Source organism: Thunnus maccoyii, chromosome 13 (genome assembly GCF_910596095.1).
Source record: "Thunnus maccoyii chromosome 13, fThuMac1.1, whole genome shotgun sequence".
NCBI classification, from domain to species: domain Eukaryota; kingdom Metazoa; phylum Chordata; class Actinopteri; order Scombriformes; family Scombridae; genus Thunnus; species Thunnus maccoyii.
In genome coordinates, this window is record NC_056545.1 from 2,408,583 (window position 1) to 2,434,353 (window position 25,771).

The 25,771-nt window shown below is 36.7% G+C and overlaps 2 protein-coding genes and 1 long non-coding RNA gene across 5 annotated transcripts in view; all 3 read right to left on the bottom strand.

The window, feature by feature from the left end:
• Nucleotides 1-1,714: 1,714 nt before the first annotated feature.
• LOC121909993 (tumor necrosis factor receptor superfamily member 14-like) lies at nt 1,715-5,054 on the bottom strand. The gene is made up of 8 exons (XM_042430901.1): nt 4,886-5,054; nt 4,161-4,316; nt 2,617-2,704; nt 2,343-2,509; nt 2,190-2,221; nt 2,020-2,074; nt 1,866-1,897; nt 1,715-1,750 (listed from the first exon to the last, which is right to left on the bottom strand). The coding sequence occupies exons 1-8, from the start codon at nt 5,049-5,051 to the stop codon at nt 1,730-1,732; spliced, it is 717 nt and encodes a 238-aa protein (XP_042286835.1). The 5' UTR covers nt 5,052-5,054; the 3' UTR covers nt 1,715-1,729.
• A 339-nt stretch (nt 5,055-5,393) lies between these two features.
• On the bottom strand, nt 5,394-8,085 carry LOC121910029. The gene is made up of 3 exons (XR_006099573.1): nt 8,016-8,085; nt 7,027-7,166; nt 5,394-5,433 (listed from the first exon to the last, which is right to left on the bottom strand). It is a non-coding gene; the product is annotated as an uncharacterized LOC121910029 (long non-coding RNA).
• A 2,547-nt stretch (nt 8,086-10,632) lies between these two features.
• Nucleotides 10,633-25,771, bottom strand: part of LOC121909989 (tumor necrosis factor receptor superfamily member 14-like) — a 51,431-nt gene continuing 36,292 nt past the window's right edge. For 2 of the 3 annotated variants that reach the window (XM_042430895.1, XM_042430896.1), the window contains exons 2-10: nt 15,134-15,227; nt 14,680-14,805; nt 13,768-13,923; nt 11,620-11,707; nt 11,343-11,512; nt 11,192-11,223; nt 11,022-11,093; nt 10,867-10,898; nt 10,633-10,752 (exon numbers count right to left, since the gene is read on the bottom strand). In XM_042430895.1, coding sequence (XP_042286829.1) covers nt 11,043-11,093; nt 11,192-11,223; nt 11,343-11,512; nt 11,620-11,707; nt 13,768-13,923; nt 14,680-14,805; nt 15,134-15,227 — 717 coding nt within the window. In that variant the 3' untranslated portion in view covers nt 10,633-10,752; nt 10,867-10,898; nt 11,022-11,042. Of the gene's footprint in view, nt 10,753-10,866; nt 10,899-11,021; nt 11,094-11,191; nt 11,224-11,342; nt 11,513-11,619; nt 11,708-13,767; nt 13,924-14,679; nt 14,806-15,133; nt 15,228-18,904; nt 19,045-20,058; nt 20,369-25,771 lie in introns of those variants that run through there. The other variant, XM_042430894.1, reaches the window with a different exon arrangement.

The window sequence follows — 25,771 nt, forward strand, 5'->3', positions numbered from 1 at the left end:
TCCATAACACTAAAATCAATGTTAATATTAGGAAAGAGCCATGGGGGAACATTTCTTATGGGAGTGGGGGAATTAAAACTTATTTCTTTAACATCATACTCTTCTGATTTATAATTTATTTTCCATCCAAAACCATTTCCTTTAAACTTATTATACCCCCAACATTCATTTAGGACGTTTTTAGTAGTATTCTCCTCCCCACATCTTCTAAGACGAATCCAATAAGTTAATGCAAATTTATTCTTTCTGAGTTCTAGCGGGGTTTCTCTTGATTCAACCAGCACAGCATTCTTTCGAGTTGACCTATACAAAATCTGCACCAGTACAAATCTCAAAGTTTTGTTTTGTACACAATCAGTTTAACTAAGGTGAGATTTGACTGCTGCCCCATAAACAAAACACCCATAGTCAATTGCTGATCTCATTAATGCTTTTTATATATCAAGTAGTGTCTGCTTATCTGCTCCCCAGTTATATCTAGATGTAGCTCTCATTAGATTAATTACTTTTTTACATTTTGTTTATAGTTTTTCATGTGTCTTCCATATACATCTTTCATCAAGCCAAAGTCACAAATACTTAAATTCCTTTACTTTTTCTATTGTTTTTCCATATAAATTAAGCCTCTACTCATCTGCTTTCCTCCTCCTGGTCAAGTACATATAGCATGTCTTATTGGTAGAAAGTTTGAAACCCTATCTATATGACCAATGTTATACCTTTAAAATAGCATCCTTAATCTTTCTCAACATGCTTGTCTCATCTCTCCCCCGGATCCATATATCCATATATCATCTACATAAAGCGAAGAACATATCCTTCTATCTAAATTCATAAAGATATTGTTGATTATGATGTTAAATAAAACTGGACTGATAGCCCTTCCTTGAGAGATTCCGTTAGCTATATCAAATTCATCGGATAAGGCTCTAAACTTTTGATCTGACAGAAAATCACATGTTTTCACAGGTTTGTAACATTTACTGGTTTAAAGGATGAATCTCTATTTAAAGTTGCTTTTATTTCTATCATCACCCCCCAATCACACATATATATTTATTACTATTCTATTTAAACTCTTAATGCACAAACTGAAGGAAGTGGGAGGATTACATCTTCCTGTGATTACACCTTATATGATTACATGTAACAAATAAACTTGATTGATTGATGTACATGTTCTGTTTTCAGCAGTGAAATACAGTTTAAACTTAATAATAAAGACACATGGTTAATATTCAATGTACTAAAGATCAATATTTTATTTTTGTTTTATTTATAAAAAAGTCTCTATAAACAGTTACATGCAGAAGGACCTTCCTGTAGGTTGACACAACAAGTCCAAGTTTTTATTCCAGGCTGACTTTAGTCTCTGTACAATAATGTCTGTGAGATAATGATGCAGACTGTAGACAAGCAGTTCTTAGAGGATATTTTCAGTCTGTAGTAAAGTTCAGGAAATCAAAGTTGGACTTGTTTTATTTCTCATCACTGCAAAGACAATGTGCTAGAATCCAACCTGGATTGTAAACTGGATTCTAGATCACATTTACTCTGCAGGGTCAGAAAGTGTACAAGTTCATGTCCTGATGGTCTCAACCTAAAGAGCAGAAACATCTTTTACATTTAAAAAGACATTACAGAGTGTAGCTCAGCCAGACAGTCATCAGTCAATGAACATTTCAGGAGAAAACACACTGCTGTCTTACCTGATACTGTTTAGCATCTCTCAGCTTCCATCTCCAGTTTCCTTTTTGATGAAATATTAAGAGATTAATGACATGATTTAATTAGTTCAATAAACTGAGCTTTATCATCTACTAAAGTACATTCATTACAGTGTTAAAAAGAGACAACAAACATACCTCTATGGGAATGTCTGCATTTTCCTTTTCTTCTAAAATAAAACAATGAAAAAGTCTTAATCAACAATGTCATGACCTGTCAGAAAGTATCATCCATCAAAACTATGATAATGTTTGTATTGTCTAAATACAAACAAATAGCAACAAATCTTACCTGATGCTGTCTGGTATATGGTTAGCATCTCTGACGTTTCTCCATTTGTTTTTTCCTTTTTGGTGAAATATTAAGAGATTAATGACATGATTTAATTAATTAAATAAACTGAGCTTTGTCATCTACTAAAGTACATTCATTACAGTGTCAAAAAGAGACAACAAACATACCTGTTTGGGAATGTCTGCATTTTCTTTTTTTTCTATTATAAAACAATGAAAAAAGTCTTAATCAACAATGTCATGACCTGTCAGAAAGTATCATCCATCAAAACTATGATAATGTTTGTATCGTCTGATACAAAAAATAACAACAAATCTTACCTGATTTCTTCTTTCTGAAGTAAACTAACCCAGCTATGCCAATTAATAAAAAAAGCACCACAATCACACAGGACACAATTATTCTCACATGTGAACTTTGTTCTCCACATTCAGCATCAGTTGAATCAGTTCCTGGTTTGATCAGCTGAAGCTTTAGTGATTCACATCTGGAATGACAGAGGGACATTTTTACAGGAACATTTATAGATTCCACTAATTCATTGCTGTTGTTAGAAACCAGCTGTGTCCACGGCTGATGTCAAGCTTCACTTACTGTGTGTGTGGTTGACAAGATGTAAATGTCCCATCTGAAAATGTTCCATCACTGCAGTCAGTGCACTCAGTGTCCCTGAGAGCTGTTCCTGCACAAATACAAATATACACATTGAAACTACTTCACTTTACATATTATGAAGTCATCAGTGTTATATGACATCATCACTGTCATCACATCTGTCTGATTTCATTTCAGTGAAGCTGAAGCTGACACTTGAAAATCACACATCCAATAATAGTCCTTTGTTTAATAATGATTGTTGACAAGTTTTTATATTTCACCATCTTGTCATTCTTGAGCAACGATGGAATCAGATTCATAACCAAACTACTGTTTGAGAGAAAACTACAATGATCCAAATGTCATCAGCTTCACTGCTTCATGCAAATACTTTCAATACTAAAGATATTTATGCTAATATGTTCATGCCAGTAAACAACTAGATTGTCAAGAAATTGTATAAGTTTCATTTTATGACTTTCAGACTTTTGTCTTTTGACCAATGTAACATCCATTTTGTCTGGTGAAGGTAGTTATGACATGAAAACAAAGAAAGTGATTCATGAAGAGAAAACTATGTTTTTGTGTCCAAATAAAACAAATCTGTCCTGACAGAAAGAGCAAGATTCCTCTGCTTTTGTCTGCTGTTGAATCAATGTTGTCCACAACGTCCCTGCAGGTGTGTCAGGCTCCTCACCTTCACCATATAGAGCAAACTTTCTCTATGACTATTACAACAGGAACAGAAACCTTCCTAACTAGATAAAGACTGGATCAGAACGGCTGCTGTCTGTGACTCACCTACGTTTCAATCACCAGACAAAGACCAAAACAGAAACGACCAATCAGACGTTTCTGTTGTGGCACCATGTCCTATCTGAACACTGGTGTGAGGGCTGCAGCATGGCAGGTACCAGTGAGCACAGGACACCAACAACTGAAATGCTAGCTATGCTAACAAACCGTCCTTCCACTTTCCACTCAGTGATGCATGAAAATAATTTCTGACTTCCATCAGTGGAGGTCAGACACAATCAGCTTCTAGAAGCATGAGGCTTTCAAACCAGTGGTGTAGTGGTGTCTTGGCAGGGTAGACTGTGGTCCATGCAGGTCTAACTTTACATACACAAATACTTGAATCTTGAAAACACAAACTCATTTCATCTTCACACCATTTCTCAGGAGCAATTTAAACTGAATAAGTGTAGAAGCCAAGATAGTATCTTAGGTTTTTACACAGGCCTTGTTTTTTTACCTTTATTTGTTAAAATCATGTTTACTTTACATATACTGCACATAGTCACTAATCAACTACGATGGTTTTACTGGTGCAAAAGTTCCAGTTGACAGCAACAAGTTGACTGGTCTGTGTTCAGTTGTGACTTTTTCTACAGAATTATTGAGCTGCTTTTTTCCTGCTATCTAGTGGACAGAAATCAATACGTGCAGCTTTAATAAGCAACTTGTTTGTCAGGTCATGGTGTTCCCATTTAAAACTTCAACTACAACTATAATCTTAAAGTCAGCAGGAGAAAACCAACCTTTTTGTCTGATGTATTGTCCTGGTTGACAGCTTGTGTGTTTCAGTGCTTTCACACAGCCGTCCTCTGTGGGGTCCATACAGTAGAATCCCTCCAGTGGTTGACAAACTGTATTTGATGTTGATGTACATGATGTCTTTATCTGCAGACCAGAACCTGTCAACACATACAGAGGTTACATATGAGATACTAAACTTCTCTTCTGTTCAATCTACTAGACAGCAACAGCATGCTGATCTTTTTTCTGACTTACAGACAATCTTCAGTTTTTATGACATCTTTGGGAAATGTGAAACAATAGTTTCTCTCATTTATGAATTCATATAATAATGAGCTTAGTATAGTAATGTGCTTCAACAGTGAGCAGTATGCTCTACACAAAGGAAAAAAGTGATTATTGATCAATCTCAGATTAAACTGAGAAAACAACAGCACAGATACAATCCTCTAATCATCATTTTCCTCATTGTTGTCATGTAGAAATTTAATGTTACAGTTTTATTGGGAAACTTGCTTGTTAGGCTCTAATTTCCACTGTGGAAGTTGTCTCAAGGCAGTAGACTCGTCATGCTGAGTCTCTGCATCTTCATAATGAAGCCGCCAACCAGACAGTTTATTCACTTCTTACAGCATTGACAGTGAGACTTGCAGTAAAAAAACTTCTGACTGGCCTTAAATCCATACTAAGGCTTCAATTTCTGCCAATAATATGAATATAAATCTACCTGCATCACAGTTTCCACAGGTTAAACACTGTTTAAGTCCAGTGGGATGATTCATGTAGGTTTCATCAGTGCAGGGCAGGCAGGATATACTTGTGAACTCTGTACAATCTCTTCTAACTCGATATCCTGTGGAGAAGAAACAATTTATTATCATTATAATTATCATATTATTCACATTATATTTTAAATAATTGCTTTTCTCTCTCTGATCCCTCTTGTTCACCAGGTGACAAATATCGTACAAGCATTGTATCTTTCTGTAAATCTTCTGTCATGTCTGAATTAAGAAACAAGGAACATTTAGCTACGTAAAAGTCAGCTGTCAGAAAAAGCATCACTTTGTTTTACTGCTTATAAACAAGCAGTAAACTGTATTGATCAGCCCAGAAGTGATCAATTCTGTAAGTATTGTTGCTGGCAAATATCCTGCTTTTATGTTTCAGTTAGATCTTACCAGCAGGACACATAGGACAACATCCTCCCGCTGTTAGGTACTCTGTTGGATAACATGTGAGGATCTGTCCGATGAAGACTTTCAGTATTATTATCTGTGAAAAGTAAAAACAGTTTTTTTGTCTCAGTGAAACCTGGTTGAAGTTAAGATATTGTTGAAAACTGTCCTGAATAACTTCCTGCTTTAATCAGAGAAAGGCAGAATAAAAGACATGACATATACAACACATAACAATGAGGTGGAAAAGAAGAAATGGAGGAATAAAACATGTGATGGTGATAACTGAAAGTGAAGGGAAGGTCAGTGGAGGAGGATGTCAATGGAGGCAAGAAGAAGGAAGAGAGGACCTGAGGGGAGAAGATGACGGCCAGGTAGGACTGAAAAAAGAAGATGAAGATATGGAGACGAAGATGATTTCAGAAGACGACTGAACAGTAAAATGACCAAAGAACACTTTTTTCTTTCCACTTTATGACTAACTGATTTTTAACTTTAAACAATCATTTGTATTATTGAGTTTTTACATTTTTACACTTCTGAGCAGTTTAATGTTATTTGTACAGTTTTATTCACTATGTGTGAAGAAGCATTTTTGCACTTTCAAAAAGTGAAAAAACTCCTTGATGTGAGACCAGTCCTACACTACTATATAACATAGTTACAATTACACATAATCATATGTCTTCAATAGCTTTAAATATATTTATAAACAGTTTTAAAACTGCTTTACATGTGAAACAGTTAATAAATGCTTTATAACACACTGTGATATTGTGTGTGAAATGTCTTATAATTGTTCTTCATTATAAATGGTTTTATACTCCAACTTAACAAGACTAGATCAAAACCTAGTATATGTCTGGACTGTGTATGGTCACTGTGTCAAACTGTGTCCAGTGTGTTACAGTGGTAGTCAGTTGTTGTGTCTATAATGTGAATTCCTGGATATTAAATGCTCATCAGCAATTTTCAGTTCCAGTAATGTTTACTGAAGTAGCAACATATGACATGGTTAAGCTACGTTTGAGTAAAAAATAAGGTTATAAATATAGTTGCAAGAACAATACTTTCCACTCATATCTTGAGATGTTTGATTTTATTATTTTAATTTTAATAATAACTATCTAATTATCTGTTGACTCCCCCTGCTCTGTCATCTGTTTTTCTCTCTCTTGTTTTCACTCTGCATTGAGTGTTTTGCATTATAATGGTTATTCGAGGTGTTTTAACTGTACGCTCTCCCTCCTGCCTCTGTGCACTTTTTTTCTGCCTCTTTCCTGGTCGTTTTCATGGAGGCTGCGGTGTAAATTGTAAATGAAAGTTTTGACAGTATTTTGGTTCGGAAAACCCATATCAGTCGACCCCTAGTGAATGCAGCATTCAGATTGTACTTAATGTGTTTGTGTAGATCTGTGTCAGTCCCCCAGATGGACAAATGTGTGAACAACTTAAACAACACAGTAAATTAAAGAGTGAGATGTGAGTATAATTGAAAGTGTAGACTACTTGAATTCTGGTGGAATTATAACTTGCATATGTATCAGGTCTCATTAGAGAGTAGTTTGAAAACATTATTAATATTACTAATATGTAATGCAGCTGATTTTGAGCTGTTGGATGTATCAGAGCTGTTCAACAACACATGACCCCCACCAGCCCCCCCTCCTTTTGTTATAAACTATTTTACCACCAAAGTTGCAGCTGTCAAAGGTTTTCTTCTCAAAGTCATTTTGTGGATCAAGTTGACAGTTTTGATGAGCTGAAGACGTCATCTCACTGAGATTTGGGATGAAGAGAGATGTCACATCCAAATCTGAGGGACAGAATCTAGAAACAAAAAGAAAACATATAAATACTGCACTAAACAGTAAGTAACCTGGTTACTGTGGGTAAGAGATTAAGAGTAACTGGGTTAACAAGTAGATTTCTACTGGAAAACCTCTGATTTCTAGTCAGGTTTAAACTATCTGCACATGAAAAGCTGCAGAACTGATTTAAAGCAGGTTGAGCCTTTTTCTCTCCTTTGGTGAGATTAAACTGAACATTAAACTTCAGCTCATATTTCACATCACTTTCATTCTCAAAGGTTAAACTTCAGTCCTGTTTGTTTCCTGTCAAAGCTCATTAAAACATATTACTGAGTCTTCAGAGACAAATGTCATTTAGAAAAATGTTGGTATGTCTTGTTTCTTGTTACTGGATAGTGTATTGAGCTGAACTCTTGGCATTGACCATTTGCATTAATACTCCTTACTTACTTACTTACAGCACAGTTCAGACTTCAGAGAACAGAAAGACTTTAGACAGTGTGAGTATCATAAGTGGAAGATGACAAATGATATCAGAAGTGACTAAAACTGAAACTGACAGATTCAAATAGTTGAACGGCATTTTAAAGGACATTTTAACTGTGTTAAGTTTACAATGTTCTCTTACAAAACGTTATTAACAAAACCAATCTAGGCAACAAGCAAGCAGACATCACAGCTTTAACAAAAGATCCATCGTATTATATCCAGGATCAAAACCACGACTGTAATCTGACTGCTGGTGTCCAAACAGTTTTCTAATATATTTTACGAACATTTTAGTGAAGTCAGCGACATGAACAGCGACACAATACTTTTGTTAAATACTGTAGTTTGAAACAACAACATAACATTTCAGCCTACTTACTTGATTGCTGTATAACATAGCCGACAAGCGCCTAAGTTCCCCGTTTTTACTTCACTAAAGAGACGTTATGTTGCGGGGCGAGAGGGAACTGACCAGGATTCATGCGGGCGGGGCCAGCAGGGGAAATAGTACGGAGCAAACACCAGTACCACAGCCACGGAACGAGAGAGGGGCGTCAACGGAAGTTTAAGGAATGCTTGATGTCATGTCATTCACGTAGATGTCAGCTAGTTGCCGGGAGTTCTCGGTGGGCAATTTGAAAGCATATAAACAGACACACACACACACACACACACACATATATATATATATATATATGTGTGTGTGTGTGTGTAGGCTAACATTACCTTGGTTAAGAGCGTGTTGTTCTTGTTTATATTGCTTTGATTTTTTTTAATTGTGTTCTTAATGTTAAATGTGATGTAACTTTACTCCTTTACTCGAACACATTATTGTACCGTGAAAGCAGCGAAACACGACGTAGAATAAACAGCCGAGGACTGTTGTTCAGATTCAGCCAGAAAAGACGGAGCTCAGAATCAGTACGAGACAAGTTCAGCTACTCTGTGACACTTACCAGAAACAGCAACGACGAAGACATGATGTTACACTTTACCACCTTGCTTCATGTAGTCTTGAGCCCTTTAGTCCAGTGTTTTTGATTTCCTGTAGGAGTCCTTACACTTTTTTTTCTGAATAGTTTGTTAAATGTCGAGCAGCGTGCGGGCCTTAAGTGTGCGTGTTTGTGTGAGAGACTTTATCCTCCTCCCGCTGGCTGATGAAAAAAAAAAAAAAAAAACATCAGCCAGCGGGAGGAGGAGCTGATCTATGTAGCAGATATAAAGTCTCTCACAAACACGCCCACTTCAGGCCCGACCGAGCACTAGTCAGTGAGTTTAACAAAGGATAGACATAGTGATATATGATCTACATCCTGAAATTAAAGAAGTCCTGAAGGACACTGAGGAACAGTGTTGTGAATCAGTGGAGCCTCAAAATAGGCCAAATAAAGACAGATCAGTAGTTAAAGTGAATGATGTGAGTCTAGAGGTGATTTTACAGGTGAGTCACATGTCTAAGTGCTACTTCACTATGTTTATGCAGAAATTAATTAATGTTTGTCTAAATCCAGATTCACAGCCATCATATCTATCACTGGATAGAAAATACTGTCCAACAATTTGGAAAATATTTTAGGAAACAAGCATGTTATTTATTTATTTTTTTTAAAGCAGAGATTCAGCTGTAAAACATATCTTAAGTTGCTTTACTCATTTTAATGCAGGCCTAAAGTGTGCATATGTTGTATAATGAGGGAAAAAACACATTAAAATAAATATTGGATCATAAATGAAGTGAGTGAAGTTGAATGAAGTTACATTTTAAATAATAAAGTATAAATGATTACAGTTATTATAAAATATTCTAATGAAAAGATTGATTCCCTCAGAGGAGCCAGTGAACGTCTGTGTCTGTGATGAACCACTGTGGAGGTTTGGTCTCAGAGTTTGTGTGTTTTCTTGTTTTAATACATTTGAATTAAAACTCACTTGGTATCTCTATCTGGAGAAACATAACCTGGCGGCACTTTGACTCTTTCCATATGTGAACCCTCATAATAACCAGAATTCACTGTCTTTGGCCTGTTTTCTTTAAAGAGACCAAACACAACGGTCAGAGTCTGAGTTAGAAAGTAACTGAACACATTTACTCACATTAACTTTCAGTTTTTAGGTTCTGATACTTTACTTGATTATTTCTTCTCAGAGACTTTTGACTTTTACTGGACTCCATCTATTTTAAACCAAGTGAAGGCTGACAGGCTGCAGTCCATGATTCAAGACTTTAATGTCTTTTTGTAAAAGGTTGAAAGGAAAAGAAAGGACATAAATCTATACACATCTTTTAAACATAACTTAACAAAGTATGTTCAGTACAAAACAAACGTGTAAAAAGAACTTATATACACACTCATACTGTACATTATTACATGTATATCATCTGAAATCAAAATTCTTAGGTCCTTGTAGCTCTTTATGAGTCTGATGAATCACTGTGGTGCACAATCACAACCACAATACATGAACACTAATTAGTACATTTTACATCCCAGTCTGGGTGAATTATAAGTCAATAAATGTTGATGATTAATGAGCTCTTAGTATCAAGACTCTTCAGCAGCTACATTTAGTTTCATCCAACATGTTTTCATAGGTTTGTAACATTTACTGGTTTAAAGGATGAATCTCTATTTAAAGTTGCTTTTATTTCTATCTTCCCCTGTGTCAGTACTCACAGGGCCGATCCCTCTAGCCTCCATTTTAAAGGGAACAATATAACTCACAGCTGTTGCTCCTGTAAATCCAAAATAAAAATACTTCCACATTCACTTCTGTATGTTTGGTTTGAATCATCTACAGGGATCATTAGATCATTTTAACAAGAAAACTAATCAACACAATAACTTTCAATAGTTTCACAACATCTGACAGTCGTCCTACAACATTTAATAACATCTATGTGAAATAATGATGCAGGCTGTAGACAAGCAGCTCTTAGAGGATATTTTCAGTCTGTAGTAAAGTTCAGGAAATCAAACTTGGACTTGTTTTATTTCTCATCACTGCAAAGACAATGTGCTAGAATCCAACCTGGATTGTAAACTGGATTCTAGATCACATTTACTCTGCATGTTCCTGGTACTGTTTAGCATCTCTGACGTTTCCTCTCCAACTTCCTTTTGGGTGAAAATTAAGAGATTAATGACATGATTTAATTAGTTAGATAAACTGAATTATGTCACCTACTAAAGTACATTCATTACAGTATCAAAAAGAGACAACAAACATACCTGTTTGGGAATGTCTGCAATTTCATTTTCCTCTATAATAAAACAATGAAAAAAGTCTTAATCAATAATGTCATGACCTGTCAGAAAGTATCATCCATCAAAACTATGATAATGTTTGTATTGTCGATATACAAACAAATAGCAAAAGATCTTACCTGATACTGTCTGGCATCTGGTTAGCATCTCTGACGTTTCTCCATTTGTTTTTTCTTTTTTGGTGAAATACTAAGAGATTAATCACATGATTTAATTAGTTAGATAAACTGAGCTTTGTCATCTACTTAAGTACATTCATTATAGTGTTAAAAAGAGACAACAAACATACCTCTATGGGAATGACTGCAATTTGCTTTATTTCTATAATAAAACAATGAAAAAAGTCTTAATCAACAATGTCATGACCTGTCAGAAAGTATCATCCATCAAAACTATGATAATGTTTGTATTGTCTAAATACAAATAGCAACAAATCTTACCTGATTTCCTCTTTCTGATGAGGTAAACTGATACAGGCGTTCCAATTAATAGAAAAAGCACCAAAATCACACAGATCACAATTATTGTCACATGTGAACTTTTTTCTCCACATTCAGCATCAGTTGAATCAGTTCCTGGTTTGATCAGCTGAAGCTTTAGTGATTCACATCTGGAATGACAGAGGGACATTTTTACAGGAACATTTATAGATTCCACTAATTCATTGCTGTTGTTAGAAACCAGCTGTGTCCACGGCTGATGTCAAGCTTCACTTACTGTGTGTGTGGTTGACAAGATGTAAATGTCCCATCTGAAAATGTTCCATCACTGCAGTCAGTGCACTCAGTGTCCCTGAGAGCTGTTCCTGCATAAATACAAATATACACATTGAAACTACTTCACTTTACATATTATGAAGTCATCACTGTTATATGACATCATCACTGTCATCACATCTGTCTGATTTCATTTCAGTGAAGCTGAAGCTGACACTTGAAAATCACACATCCAATAATAGTCCTTTGTTTAATAATGATTGTTGACAAGTTTTTATATTTCACCATCTTGTCATTCTTGAGCAACGATGGAATCAGATTCATAACCAAACTACTGTTTGAGAGAAAACTACAATGATCCAAATGTCATCAGCTTCACTGCTTCATGCAAATACTTTCAATACTAAAGATATTTATGCTAATATGTTCATGCCAGTAAACAACTAGATTGTCAAGAAATTGTATAAGTTTCATTTTAACACTTTCAGACTTTTGTCTTTTGACCAATGTAACATCCATTTTGTCTGGTGAAGGTAGTTATGACATGAAAACAAGGAAAGTGATTCATGAAGAGAAAACTATGTTTTTGTGTCCAAATAAAACAAATCTGTCCTGACAGAAAGAGCAAGATTCCTCTGCTTTTGTCTGCTGTTGAATCAATGTTGTCCACAACGTCCCTGCAGGTGTGTCAGGCTCCTCACCTTCACCATATAGAGCAAACTTTCTCTATGACTATTACAACAGGAACAGAAACCTTCCTAACTAGATAAAGACTGGATCAGAACGGCTGCTGTCTGTGACTCACCTACGTTTCAATCACCAGACAAAGTCCAAAACAGAAACGACCAATCAGACGTTTCTGTTGTGGCACCATGTCCTATCTGAACACTGGTGTGAGGGCTGCAGCATGGCAGGTACCAGTGAGCACAGGACACCAACAACTGAAATGCTTCTAGAAGCATGAGGCTTTCAAACCAGTGGTGTAGTGGTGTCTTGGCAGGGTAGACTGTGGTCCATGCAGGTCTAACTTTACATACACACAACGACACCTCTGTTTCACACAGTGAACAGATTGGAGAACAAACAGAAGTTGGAGAGCTGCTACTATCTTTTTCAAACACCTCAGTCAGTCTTAAGAGGAAAGAAGGTATATTTGAAGACAGGTTGCTAAAGGTGGAAATGAACTAATATATCAAAATGGTGCAGACTGTCCATTGTACCAGAGCAGCTTTTGGTTCTGGTCCTTCATGGACCAATCAGCTCCTCTGTCAGACTGATCATGTTTAGGGCTGACAAGATGTGAAAGAGCTTTGTAGACTTCGCCCCAGAATTGACCTCCTGACCTTTGTGTAGTGCACCTATGCAGCAGAGTGTGGGAGTCACTGAACAGCCTTTCAAGATAAAGTAGAGCTTGAAGGTTCATCACTGCCCTTGGAAATAGAAGAATGACAACAAGTCTGTGTGAAGGATCTACTAAGTGGACATTTTATGTCATATTTAGTTGTCATGGAGATGGTTCAGTTGTTAACACATGACCACGTGATACATGGTCAGTGGACGACTGGAGGTCAAGGACGCTTCAAATTTGACCAGAGACCATCTTTAAGCAGAGACAGTGGTCACCATCTGCCCCCATATACAACCACCTGTTATCACATGACCAAAGTTCCATACTTAGGTCACATGATAACAACTGAACCATCTCCATGACAACTGAGTGAACTCCATTCACTGATGAAGGCCACAAGATGTGGCTGAAAGCTCCAGATTACTTCAAAAAAGTAGATTATGAAAACAATTTATAATGAATAAGTATAGAAGCCAAGATGGTATCTTAGATTTTTACACAGGCCTTGATTGTACCTTTATTTGTTAAAATCATGTTTACTTTACATATACTGCACATAGTCACTAATCAACTACGATGGTTTTACTGGTGCAAAAGTTCCACTTGACAGCAACAAGTTGACTGGTCTGTGTTCAGTTGTGACTTTTTCTACAGAATTATTGAGCTGCTTTTTTCCTGCTATCTAGTGGACAGAAATCAATACGTGCAGCTTTAATAAGCAACTTGTTTGTCAGGTCATGGTGTTCCCATTTAAAACTTCAACTACAACTATAATCTTAAAGTCAGCATGAGAAAACCAACCTTTTTGTCTGATGTATTGTCCTGGTTGACAGCTTGTGTGTTTCAGTGCTCTCACACAGCCGTCCTCTGTGGAGTCCATACAGTAGAATCCCTCCAGTGGTTGACAAACTGTATTTGATGTTGATGTACATGATGTCTTTATCTGCAGACCAGAACCTGTCAACACATACAGAGGTTACATATGAGATACTAAACTTCTCTTCTGTTAAATCTACTAGACAGCAACAGCATGCTGATCTTTTTTCTGACTTACAGACAATCTTCAGTTTTTATGACATCTTTGGGAAATGTGAAACAATAGTTTCTCCCATTTATGAATTCATGGGAAAATATCTGCATAAATGAGGGCTGGAGAATAAAACCACCCGTACATATCACCCCGTGGAAATGTGATTTCTGTGAGGAGAGGTCGGTTCTAATATTACTGCAAGTCCCTCTGACACAAAATAGCTTACAGTAGCTTACACAATTATATATATTAATTATTTATACTTATATAAATGATAACATATAGTTATTATTCAATTGAGCAGTAATGCCTCAACAGTGAGCAGTATGCTCCACACAAAAGAAAAAAGTGATTATTGATCAATCTCAGATTAAACTGAGAAAACAACAGCACAGATACAATCCTCTAATCATCATTTTCCTCATTGTTGTCATGTAGAAATTTAATGTTACAGTTTTATTGGGAAACTTGCTTGTTAGGCTCTAATTTCCACTGTGGAAGTTGTCTCAAGGCAGTAGACTCGTCATGCTGAGTCTCTGCATCTTCATAATGAAGCTGCCAACCAGACAGTTTATTCACTTCTTACAGCATTGACAGTGAGACTTGCAGTAAAAAAACTTCTTACTGCCCTTAAATTGATACTAAGGCTTCAATATCTGCCAATAATATGAATATAAATCTACCTGAATCACAGTTTCCACAGGTTAAACACTGTTTAAGTCCAGTGGGATGATTCATGTAGGTTCCATCAGTGCAGGGCAGACAGGATGTGCTTCTGAACTCTGTACAATCTGTTTTAACTCGACTTCCTGTGGAGAAGAAACAATTTATTATCATTATAATTATCATATTATTCACATTACATTTTAAATAATTGCTTTTCTCTCTCTGATCCCTCTTGTTCACCAGGTGACAAATATCGTACAAGCATTGTATCTTTCTGTAAATCTTCTGTCATGTCTGAATTAAGAAACAAGGAACATTTAGCTACGTAAAAGTCAGCTGTCAGAAAAAGCATCACTTTGTTTTACTGCTTATAAACAAACAGTAAACTGTATTGATCAGCCCAGAAGTGATCAATTCTGTGAGTATTGTTGCTGGCAAACATCCTGCTTTTATGTTTCAGTTAGATCTTACCAGCAAGACATCTAGGACAGCATCCTCCCGCTGTTAGGTACTCTGCTGGATGACATGCGAGGATCTGTCCGATGAAGACTTTCAGTATTATTATCTGTGAAGAGTAAAAACAGTTTTTTGTCTCAGTGAAACCTGGTTGAAGTTAAGATATTGTTGAAAACTGTCCTGAATAACTTCCTGCTTTAAGCAGAGAAAGGCAGAATAAAAGACATGACATATACAACACATAACAATGAGGTGGAAAAGAAGAAATGGAGGAATAAAACATGTGATGGTGATAACTGAAAGTGAAGGGAAGGTCAGTGGAGGAGGATGTCAATGGAGGCAAGAAGAAGGAAGAGAGGACCTGAGGGGAGAAGATGACGGCCAGGTAGGACTGAAAAAAGAAGATGAAGATATTGTATAGTATTTATTGTGACAATGTACAGTATTAAATATAAATGTTAACATTTGATGCACTGCACCAGAGTTAGCTTAAAGCTAATTTTCATCTGCAGTCCATTACAATTAAAACATATAACGGCACAATAACAGACAGTACAAAGTAAAAGACACATTAATACAAAATACAAAGCTACACACAATAACACATCACACACACCCACAATGTCAACTAGAAATTAATAATGTAAGCTTATCAAAAATATGAAGATTTCAGAGGACGACTGAACAGTAAAATGACCAAAGAACACTTTTTTCTTTCCACTTTATAACTAACTGATTTTTAATTTCATTTGTATCATTGAGGTTTTATATTTTTACACTTCTGAGCAGTTTAATGTTATTTGTACAGTTTTATTCACTATGTGTGAAGAAGCATTTTTGCACTTTCAAAAAGTGAAAAAAGTCCTTAATGTGAGACCAGTCCTACACTACTATATAACATAGTTACAATTACACATAATCATATGTCTTCAATAGCTTTAAATACATTTATAAACAGTTGTTATAAGTTGATATATAAATATCTTACAATTGTTCTTCATTATAAATGGTTTTAATCTCCAACCTAAAAAGGATTTGTACATGTGTGTAATCACATCTTAATTATTATCACACTATACGTTTATCCTAAACTATTATAAGGACATATTTATCAATAATTCAAATCATAATTCATATTGTTGGCAATCCATCATCCATCCATCTATCTTTTGTGACAGCCCTCTTGACTTCCTGTTTGCGCTGCCCTCCCCTTTCAGGAGTGAATCAGGAAGTGCATCATTGATTATCACCTGTGCCTGCTGTTCCTCAGCTATATAAGCTGGTGGATTCAGTCAGGTTCTCTTTCTCTGCCTGGGTGTATGGTTTGTGGTTTGGATTAGGTTTTTCCTTGTGTTCATTTTCATTGTTCACTACACTTCACTGTACACTCATCCAAACACTCAAAACACTACTGATGTCACTGATTTACAAACTTTATATTGTCATTGGTTGATTTATATTTTGTTAAATAAATCTTAAAAGTGTTGTCCTCTCCTCTTAGTTCTCCCCGTGAGCTGTGTCACTATGAATTCTTTTCCAGGAGTCTGCAGTTTGTCACTATTTATACAAAAAAGTCAGTGTTCAGCACTTCACCTTGCCAATCATCCCCTGACCGCCCCAAACCAGCCTCGTTACGTCACACACACTACGCATTTGTCGAATAAATAATAATATATAATGACGTAGCGAATGTTTAACTCACATGACTGATCAGCTGTTTCTGCTCTCAGTGTCTCCAGATAGCATGAAGCACGGCCAACATTAGCTGACATGACATAACAATTACAACTCGCCCAACTGAAACAAATTCCTGAAGACCTCTCTCCATTTTTCTCTTGTCAAGACAATATAACCATGGATGTATAGTAAGAGCTGGATAGGACACCGCCAATCAGCCTTGCAGCCAATTTTTCCCAGTCTACTTCTACTCTGTTTACTGGTGGATTATTAAGCCTATACCACCATCTCCTGATGAAACTATGTGTTTCGTAGTCTAGTTTATTTGCTTCAAACCAGTTGATGAAAATGTACCTAATTTGCATTTTCCTTTTTGCGACATTTCAAAAGTTGATTTAAAATTCTCTTGTGAATCTAAAGGAAACACAGTTATTAAAAGAAAAAAGTTCACTTTCATATTAACATATGTGACACATGTGCACACTGTCTCTTATTCCGACTGATAATGACTCCTCTTATTTTACTCTTATCGGTTCTTTTTCATTACTAAAAAATTGCTTTTTTTAAAATATATTATTTTAAAAAAGAAAAAAATCAGAACAGGATTTATTTATATTTTAAATGTAACTAAACATTGTTTCTAGAGCAGCAGCAGTAATATACAGCAAAGTCACTTTATAAACTCAATAATAAAGGTAAACAAATAGTGCATGCATCACTAGTCTGTAACCTGATAGAATCTATTTTACTCCCACAGGATGTGACTACGTACAAGTGTGAGGTACACACCAAACCACAAGACCATGTGTCAAGAGGAAATGAAAGAACAGTTGCAGCAGAAAAAGCAGCTACACAAGCTCCCAATTCTGTGACACAAATGTCTTGTAATGTTTCTTAATCTCTTCTGTCTCCTTAACTGAACTGGTTAAATCCAGCAGAATGCTGCTACAAAAAAGTGAAGACTGTGCAAAAATGTTTGTTTTCTTATCTTATAAGATTGACGCATGGGAAGAAGGACCAACACAGACAAAAAGTTTGTCCAAAAAAAAAAAAAAAGCCTAGTGTTGATAAAATGTCAGATTACTGAGGGATTGATTTGAAATCATCCTCAGAGCAGAGGAGCAGTAGAGCAGGAGAATGGCACTATCAACAACTAACTAGCTGAAGTGTACGAAGAAGCACGGCTCGATTGGGTAAAAGTCCTCCCCTTACTGCTAATGAGTATGAGGGGACAAGGCAAATCTAAAACAGGTTGGTCCTCATTTGAGATAATCACTGGAGACCCACGGACACAGGGATGTCTTCTCCTGGGCAGTTACAGCCCCTCAGGGGGGAAGAGTTTGATGATACTGTGCTAAACTACTGTATTAACCTCTCCAACTCTCTAAAGTCTGTCCATACTCAGGTGAAAGCAGCACTGCCAGCTCCCCTGCACTATCTGCAGTCAGGTGACTGGGTGGTGGTTAAGAACTGCAAACAGCAGAACTAGTGAAAACCACGCAGGACCAGCCCACTCCAGGTCCTACTGGTAACAAACTCTGCAGTGAAGATAGCAGAAAGAGCCACGTGGATCCACGCCAGCCATTGCAAAAGTAAACTGAAAGCTTTCCAAAGCTGTTTTGCTTTCATAAATGAAGCATCATCATGTGTTAGATCATGTGTTCTGAATTTTGCCAGCAAGATTTTCATTTTTACTGCAAATGTATCAGTTCTTCATATCGGTTATTGGTCTCCTTGATTACTAATATTCGGTATTGACCCTAAAAAAACCATATCAGTCGACCCCTAGTGAATGCAGCATTCAGATTGTACTTAATGTGTTTGTGTAGATCTGTGTCAGTCCCCCAGATGGACAAATGTGTGAACAACTTAAACAACACAGTAAATTAAAGAGTGAGATGTGAGTATAATTGAAAGTGTAGACTACTTGAATTCTGGTGGAATTATAACTTGCATATGTATCAGGTCTCATTAGAGAGTAGTTTGAAAACATTATCAATATTACTAATATGTAATGCAGCTGATTTTGAGCTGTTGGATGTATCAGAGCTGTTCAACAACACATGACCCCCCACCAGCCCCCCCTCCTTTTGTTATAAACTATTTTACCACCAAAGTTGCAGCTGTCAAAGGTTTTCTTCTCAAAGTCATTTTGTGGATCAAGTTGACAGTTTTGATGAGCTGAAGACATCGTCTCACTGAGATTTGGGATGAAGAGAGATGTCACATCCAAATCTGAGGGACAGAATCTAGAAACAAAAAGAAAACATATAAATACTGCACTAAACAGTAAGTAACCTAGTTACTGTGGGTAAGAGATTAAGAGTAACTGGGTTAACAAGTAGATTTCTACTGGAAAACCTCTGATTTCTAGTCAGGTTTAAACTATCTGCACATGAAAAGCTGAACTGATTTAAAGCAGGTTGAGCCTTTTTCTCTCCTTTGGTGAGATTAAACTGAACATTAAACTTTGGCTCATATTTCACATCACTTTCATTCTCAGAGGTTGAACTTCAGTCTTGTTTGTTTCCTGTCAAAGCTCATTAAAACATATCACTGAGTCTTCAGAGACAAATGTCATTTAGAAAAATGTTGGTATGTCTTGTTTCTTGTTACTGGATAGTGTATTGAGCTGAACTCTTGGCATTGACCATTTGCATTAATACTCCTTACTTACTTACTTACAGCACAGTTCAGACTTCAGAGAACAGAAAGACTTTAGACAGTGTGAGTATCATAAGTGGAAGATGACAAATGATATCAGAAGTGACTAAAATTGAAACTGACAGATTTAAATAGTTGAACAGCAGGTTAAAGGTCATTTTAACTGTGTTACAGTTTACAATGTTCTCTTACAAAACGTTATTAACAAAACCAATATAGGCAACAAGCAGCCAGACATCACAGCTTTAACAAAAGAAGTGTTGTATTATATCCAGGATCAAAACCACGGCTGTAATGTTACATTCATGTCGATTTAACGAGTCTTTATTAATTATATTACTGCATTATGTGCTGCTCCTCGCTACTGGTACTGAACACAGACTGCTGGTGTACAAACAGTTTTCTAATATATTTTACGTACATGTTAGTAAAGTTAGCGACAGCACTTCAGAAAATGCTGAAATATTAATTAGCTACATAACTGATAAACAAGACCATTGTGCTGTTTTAATGTTCGGTAGAATCAAGTTTTCAGCGGCATCAACAGTGACACAAATACTGTAGTTTGAAACAACAACATAACATTTCAGCCAACTTACCCTCGTTACTGAGGAACATGGTCCAGAAGCACCGACGTTCACAGTCTTTTACTTCATGCTACTTTTTCTTTTACTTTTACTTGTTTCCTAGCATGATTCCCACCCCCGCACGTTGGAGCGGGGGGGTATGTGTCCGCCAGTCTCTACTGTTACAGCCTACTGAGCTGTTCACATGAAAAGTGAATGGAAAGAGAGAGCTAGAGAGAGAGAGAGAGGTCTCTCACCTCCGCACAGCCTCCCTCCCCCCTTTATCCGTTGTCGGAAAGGTGAGGGGGAGGAGGGCTGACGAAGATGGAACATACAGTCACCCAACTGTCTAATCAACAAGGTGAAGACAGGACCAGATTTGGTTATTGAACAGTAATCGTGTATATTTATTGGCCTTCAGATGTTTTTCAGACAGCAGACGGGTTGTGACATCTAACCACAGATCCTAGCAGACTAACTCTAGCAATACAAACAGCAGGTCGAGGTGAGCAGATATAAGAAAAATTTAATAATTTCAAGCAAGATGCACAAAATGCTTCCTAGAGGCAAGAAGACAAACCTGATGTCAGGCTATAAAAATAAATTCAGGAGCAACCAATCATAGTACTAGAAAAAGTTAAAAAAAAAGAAAAGAAAAGAAAAGCCTCACAATAAAATGATAATATCTGGAACAATGTAATGACATTTTAATAAAAACAACAGTAGCCTAAATGGAAGTAACAGTTATATCCCATCATTATAATAGTCGTAACGTCAGTTGCAGGTATAAGTAAGTGTGTAAGTACATTTTAATAGTCAGTAATCAAATCTGAGGTCATCTGAGAGCATCAACTGGAGCCTGTGGAGTTTCTTCATCTTTATTCTTCATCAAAACTGACAAGGGTACAAGAATTTCTCCATCAACTGGTGACCACAGTTTGCAGGTAGGGGAAAAAAGAAAAAAACAATTAATTAGTCAAATATGAAATTGGTAAAGTAGTAAATTGTATGTAGAATTTCATGTTATGAGTCTTACTGTTAGTGTGAAGAAAAATATCAAGATGTACATTTTTATATGTAGGATCTAAACTTCAGGGACGCACTGATGGAGGTCCAGACATGACCAACCACATTCAATACAGTCTTCCACTCTGCTCTGTATATTATTTGTAGTGAGCTACTTTTGAAGCACTTAACTACATTTACATGCATTTCCTAAATGTGCTTCACCATAAATACACTTTAATGTGAAGGCAGTGGTAGACCTTTATTGTGAAACCTGAAGTGTACATGTGTGGTTAGTTAAAGAGCTGACTGGTTCCAGTCTAATAGCTAGTGGTTTAAAGGTTGACTTCCTCCTCTCTCCACTTCCAGCCAGCATGTTGTGAATGACTCTCCTGTGAAATACTGTAAAATGTATCTTGCAAGTATGTTAACAGGAAGAGATTTGTATCTTGGTTTAGTTTTGCTTTGAGTAGATAATTTAGTTTCATTTTGTTTGTTATTTTGCTGTTAGTCCACCCTGAAGCCAAAATGTCCCTAATAACTGAGTGAATAAATACTTTTGAGGGCTGTAATCCTTGTTGCTGGTGCTTCTTGGGAGTTGGGAAGAGGGGAGTCTCATTTCTATGTTGCACCAGGGTTTCCCCTACATTAGTGTGTAACAATAGTTAAGAAGCTGTTTAGCAGTTACAGCCTCATGTTAACTTACTAAGAATGGTCCCAGTGGCTTCCTGAGGTAGTATACAGATGTTAAATGTGTAACAAAGACCGTCCTGGTGTTGGATCAGTACTCTGTATTGGCATATACTCTGGGTTTAGGTACTGGAATCAAATCAGTAGAGAAGAATTTGGATCAGTGCATCCCTAGTGAACTTTCTATCTCAGTATTTATGAAGAATAACTTGACAGGTTGCACATATCAGTTGTTATTCACCTGCCTGACATCCAAAATAAAGCACAATATTAGCACCAACAGTTAGTGAGCTTTAGTTGAGTCCACTGGAGGCAAGGAGGATATTAGACAAATTAGGTAGACATGCAAAACAAGCACTAACCTCTGCTCACAAGCCAGGCAAGTGTTAGTGAGAAAACCATTAACAATGGTGAAAATAAAGAGTAGTGATTTCTTGATGCACTTCTGCAGACGACATCATTTATCTGGTTTCCTTCTTTGACCATCACTTCAGTTTCTGAGCAACTGTTGGATGAGAAAAGTAAAAGACTGCTTTATTTCTTTGTTATTGGATTCCAATGGAATGGGACTAACCCCCACACCTTTTGGTCTGCCACAGCACCCCCCCAACTTAAGACTCTTATATTATTTCTATCTCTGTCACATGGTCACTGTTTGTCTATCATGCATTGTCTTATATGTCCTGTTTGTATGTCCTTTTACGATGCCTGCCTCATGAGTTGCTCCTCAGAGATTAATGAAGTTTTTTTAATTGAAGTGAATTTAATTGGCAATGTCTTGAATATTCCCATGCATGATGATTTGTTCCATTGCTGCAAAAAACCCAGTGCACACTTGTAATGATCAGTGTTATATAGCAGGGAAAAAATCTTCTTATGCTTTGCTTTTTGTGCTTTTAGAGAATAAATGAATGAATAATCAATAAATAATTGAATAGAAAAGTGTCTTACATTGTCCAAGCTGTGCAGTTCACACCATCCTGTGAAAAATAGCCCGGCTGACAGTTATAACACACTGTATCAGTGCTGCTGGTTCCTTAGAGAAAGAGACACATCTGAGATTACTCACCATCACTGATCATTCACTGACAGAACAGTCTGACTTTGACGTTTGTTACCAGGTTGTTTTATCCTCTGACCAGGTGCACAGTGTGTGTTTCTCTGTCAAATTGCATCCTGTCATGACATCATCACTGTCATCACATCTGTCTGATTTCATTTCAGTGAAGCTGAAGCTGACACTTGAAAATCACACATCCAATAATAGTCCTTTGTTTAATAATGATTGTTGACAAGTTTTTATATTTCACCATCTTGTCATTCTTGAGCAACGATGGAATCAGATTCATAACCAAACTACTGTTTGAGAGAAAACTACAATGATCCAAATGTCATCAGCTTCACTGCTTCATGCAAATACTTTCAATACTAAAGATATTTATGCTAATATGTTCATGCCAGTAAACAACTAGATTGTCAACAAATTGTATAAGTTTCATTTTATGACTTTCAGACTTTTGTCTTTTGACCAATGTAACATCAATTTTGTCTGGTGAAGGTAATTATGACATGAAAACAAGGAAAGTGATTCATGAAGAGAAAACTATGTTTTTGTGTCCAAATAAAACAAATCTGTCCTGACAGAAAGAGCAAGATTCCTCTGCTTTTGTCTGCTGTTGAATCAATGTTGTCCACAACGTCCCTGCAGGTGTGTCAGGCTCCTCACCTTCACCACATAGAGCAAACTTTCTCTATGACTATTACAACAGGAACAGAAACCTTCCTAACTAGATAAAGACTGGATCAGAACAGCTGCTGTCTCTGACTCACCTACGTTTCAATCACCAGACAAAGACCAAAACAGAAACGACCAATCAGACGTTTCTGTTTTGGCACCATGTCCTATCTGAACGCTGGTGTGAGGGCTGCAGCATGGCAGGTACCAGTGAGCACAGGACGCCAACAACTGAAATGCTAGCTATGCTAACAAACCGTCCTTCCACTTTCCACTCAGTGATGCATAAAAATCATGAGCAGCTCTTTTGGTTCTGGTCCTTCATGGACCAATCAGCTCCTCTGTCAGACTGATCATGTTTAGGGCTGACAAGATGTGAAAGAGCTTTGTAGACTTCGCCCCAGAATTGACCTCCTGACCTTTGTGTAGTGCACCTATGCAGCAGAGTGTGGGAGTCACTGAACAGCCTTTCAAGACAAAGTAGAGCTTGAAGGTTCATCACTGCCCTTGGAAATAGAAGAATGACAACAAGTCTTTGTGAAGGATCTACTAAGTAATAATAATACTCATGTATGCACATAGTCACTAATCAACTATGATGGTTTTACTGGTGCAAAAGTTCCAGTTGACAGCAACAAGTTGACTGGTCTGTGTTCAGTTGTGACTTTTTCTACAGAATTATTGAGCTGCTTTTTTCCTGCTATCTAGTGGACAGAAATCAATACGTGCAGCTTTAATAAGCAACTTGTTTGTCAGGTCATGGTGTTCCCATTTAAAACTTCAACTACAACTATAATCTTAAAGTCAGCAGGAGAAAACCAACCTTTTTGTCTGATGTATTGTCCTGGTTGACAGCTTGTGTGTTTCAGTGCTTTCACACAGCCGTCCTCTGTGGAGTCCATACAGTAGAATCCCTCCAGTGGTTGACAAACTGTATTTGATGTTGATGTACATGATGTCTTTATCTGCAGACCAGAACCTGTCAACACATACAGATGTTACATATGAGATACTAAACTTCTCTTCTGTTAAATCTACTAGACAGCAACAGCATGCTGATCTTTTTTCTGACTTCAAGACGATCTTCAGTTTTTATGACATCTTTGGGAAATGTGAAACAATAGTTTCTCCCATTTATGAATTCATATAATAATGAGCTTAGTATAGTAATGTGTTTCAACAGTGAGCAGTATGCTCCACACAAAAGAAAAAAGTGATTATTGATCAATCTCAGATTAAACTGAGAAAACAACAGCACAGATACAATCCTCTAATCATCATTTTCCTCATTGTTGTCATGTAGAAATTTAATGTTACAGTTTTATTGGGAAACTTGCTTGTTAGGCTCTAATTTCCACTGTGGAAGTTGTCTCAAGGCAGTAGACTCGTCATGCTGAGTCTCTGCATCTTCATAATGAAGCCGCCAACCAGACAGTTTATTCACTTCTTACAGCATTGACAGTGAGACTTGCAGTAAAAAAACTTCTTACTGCCCTTAAATTGATACTAAGGCTTCAATATCTGCCAATAATATGAATATAAATCTACCTGCATCACAGTTTCCACAGGTGAAACACTGTTTAAGTGGGATGATTCATGTAGGTTCCATCAGTGCAGGACAGACAGGATGTGCTTCTGAACTCTGTACAATCTGTTTCAACTCGACTTCCTGTGGAGAAGAAACAATTTATTATCATTATAATTATCATATTATTCACATTATATTTTAAATAATTGCTTTTCTCTCTCTGATCCCTCTTGTTCACCAGGTGACAAATATCGTACAAGCATTGTATCTTTCTGTAAATCTTCTGTCATGTCTGAATTAAGAAACAAGGAACATTTAGCTACGTAAAAGTCAGCTGTCAGAAAAAGCATCACTTTGTTTTACTGCTTATAAACAAGCAGTAAACTGTATTGATCAGCCCAGAAGTGATCAATTCTGTAAGTATTGTTGCTGGCAAACATCCTGCTTTTATGTTTCAGTTAGATCTTACCAGCAGAACATCTAGGACAGCATTCTTCTCCTATTTGGTACTCTGCATGATGACATATGAGGGAATGTCCGATGAAGACTTTCAGTATTATTATCTGTGAAGAGTAAAAACAGTTTGACTGAACTGTTTTTGCTTGTGTTCAGGCTGTATGACAAGTGTCAAAGGTCACCTAGTGGGGTCTGGGGGCATGGCCCCTCCAGAATTTTTTATTTATTTATTTTTTTTAAATGGTGCAATTTGGTGCATTCTGACCATGATTTTTATCCTGGCAAAGGCACCAAATAATGCATGAAAAGTATAAAATAAAACAATTTACCTT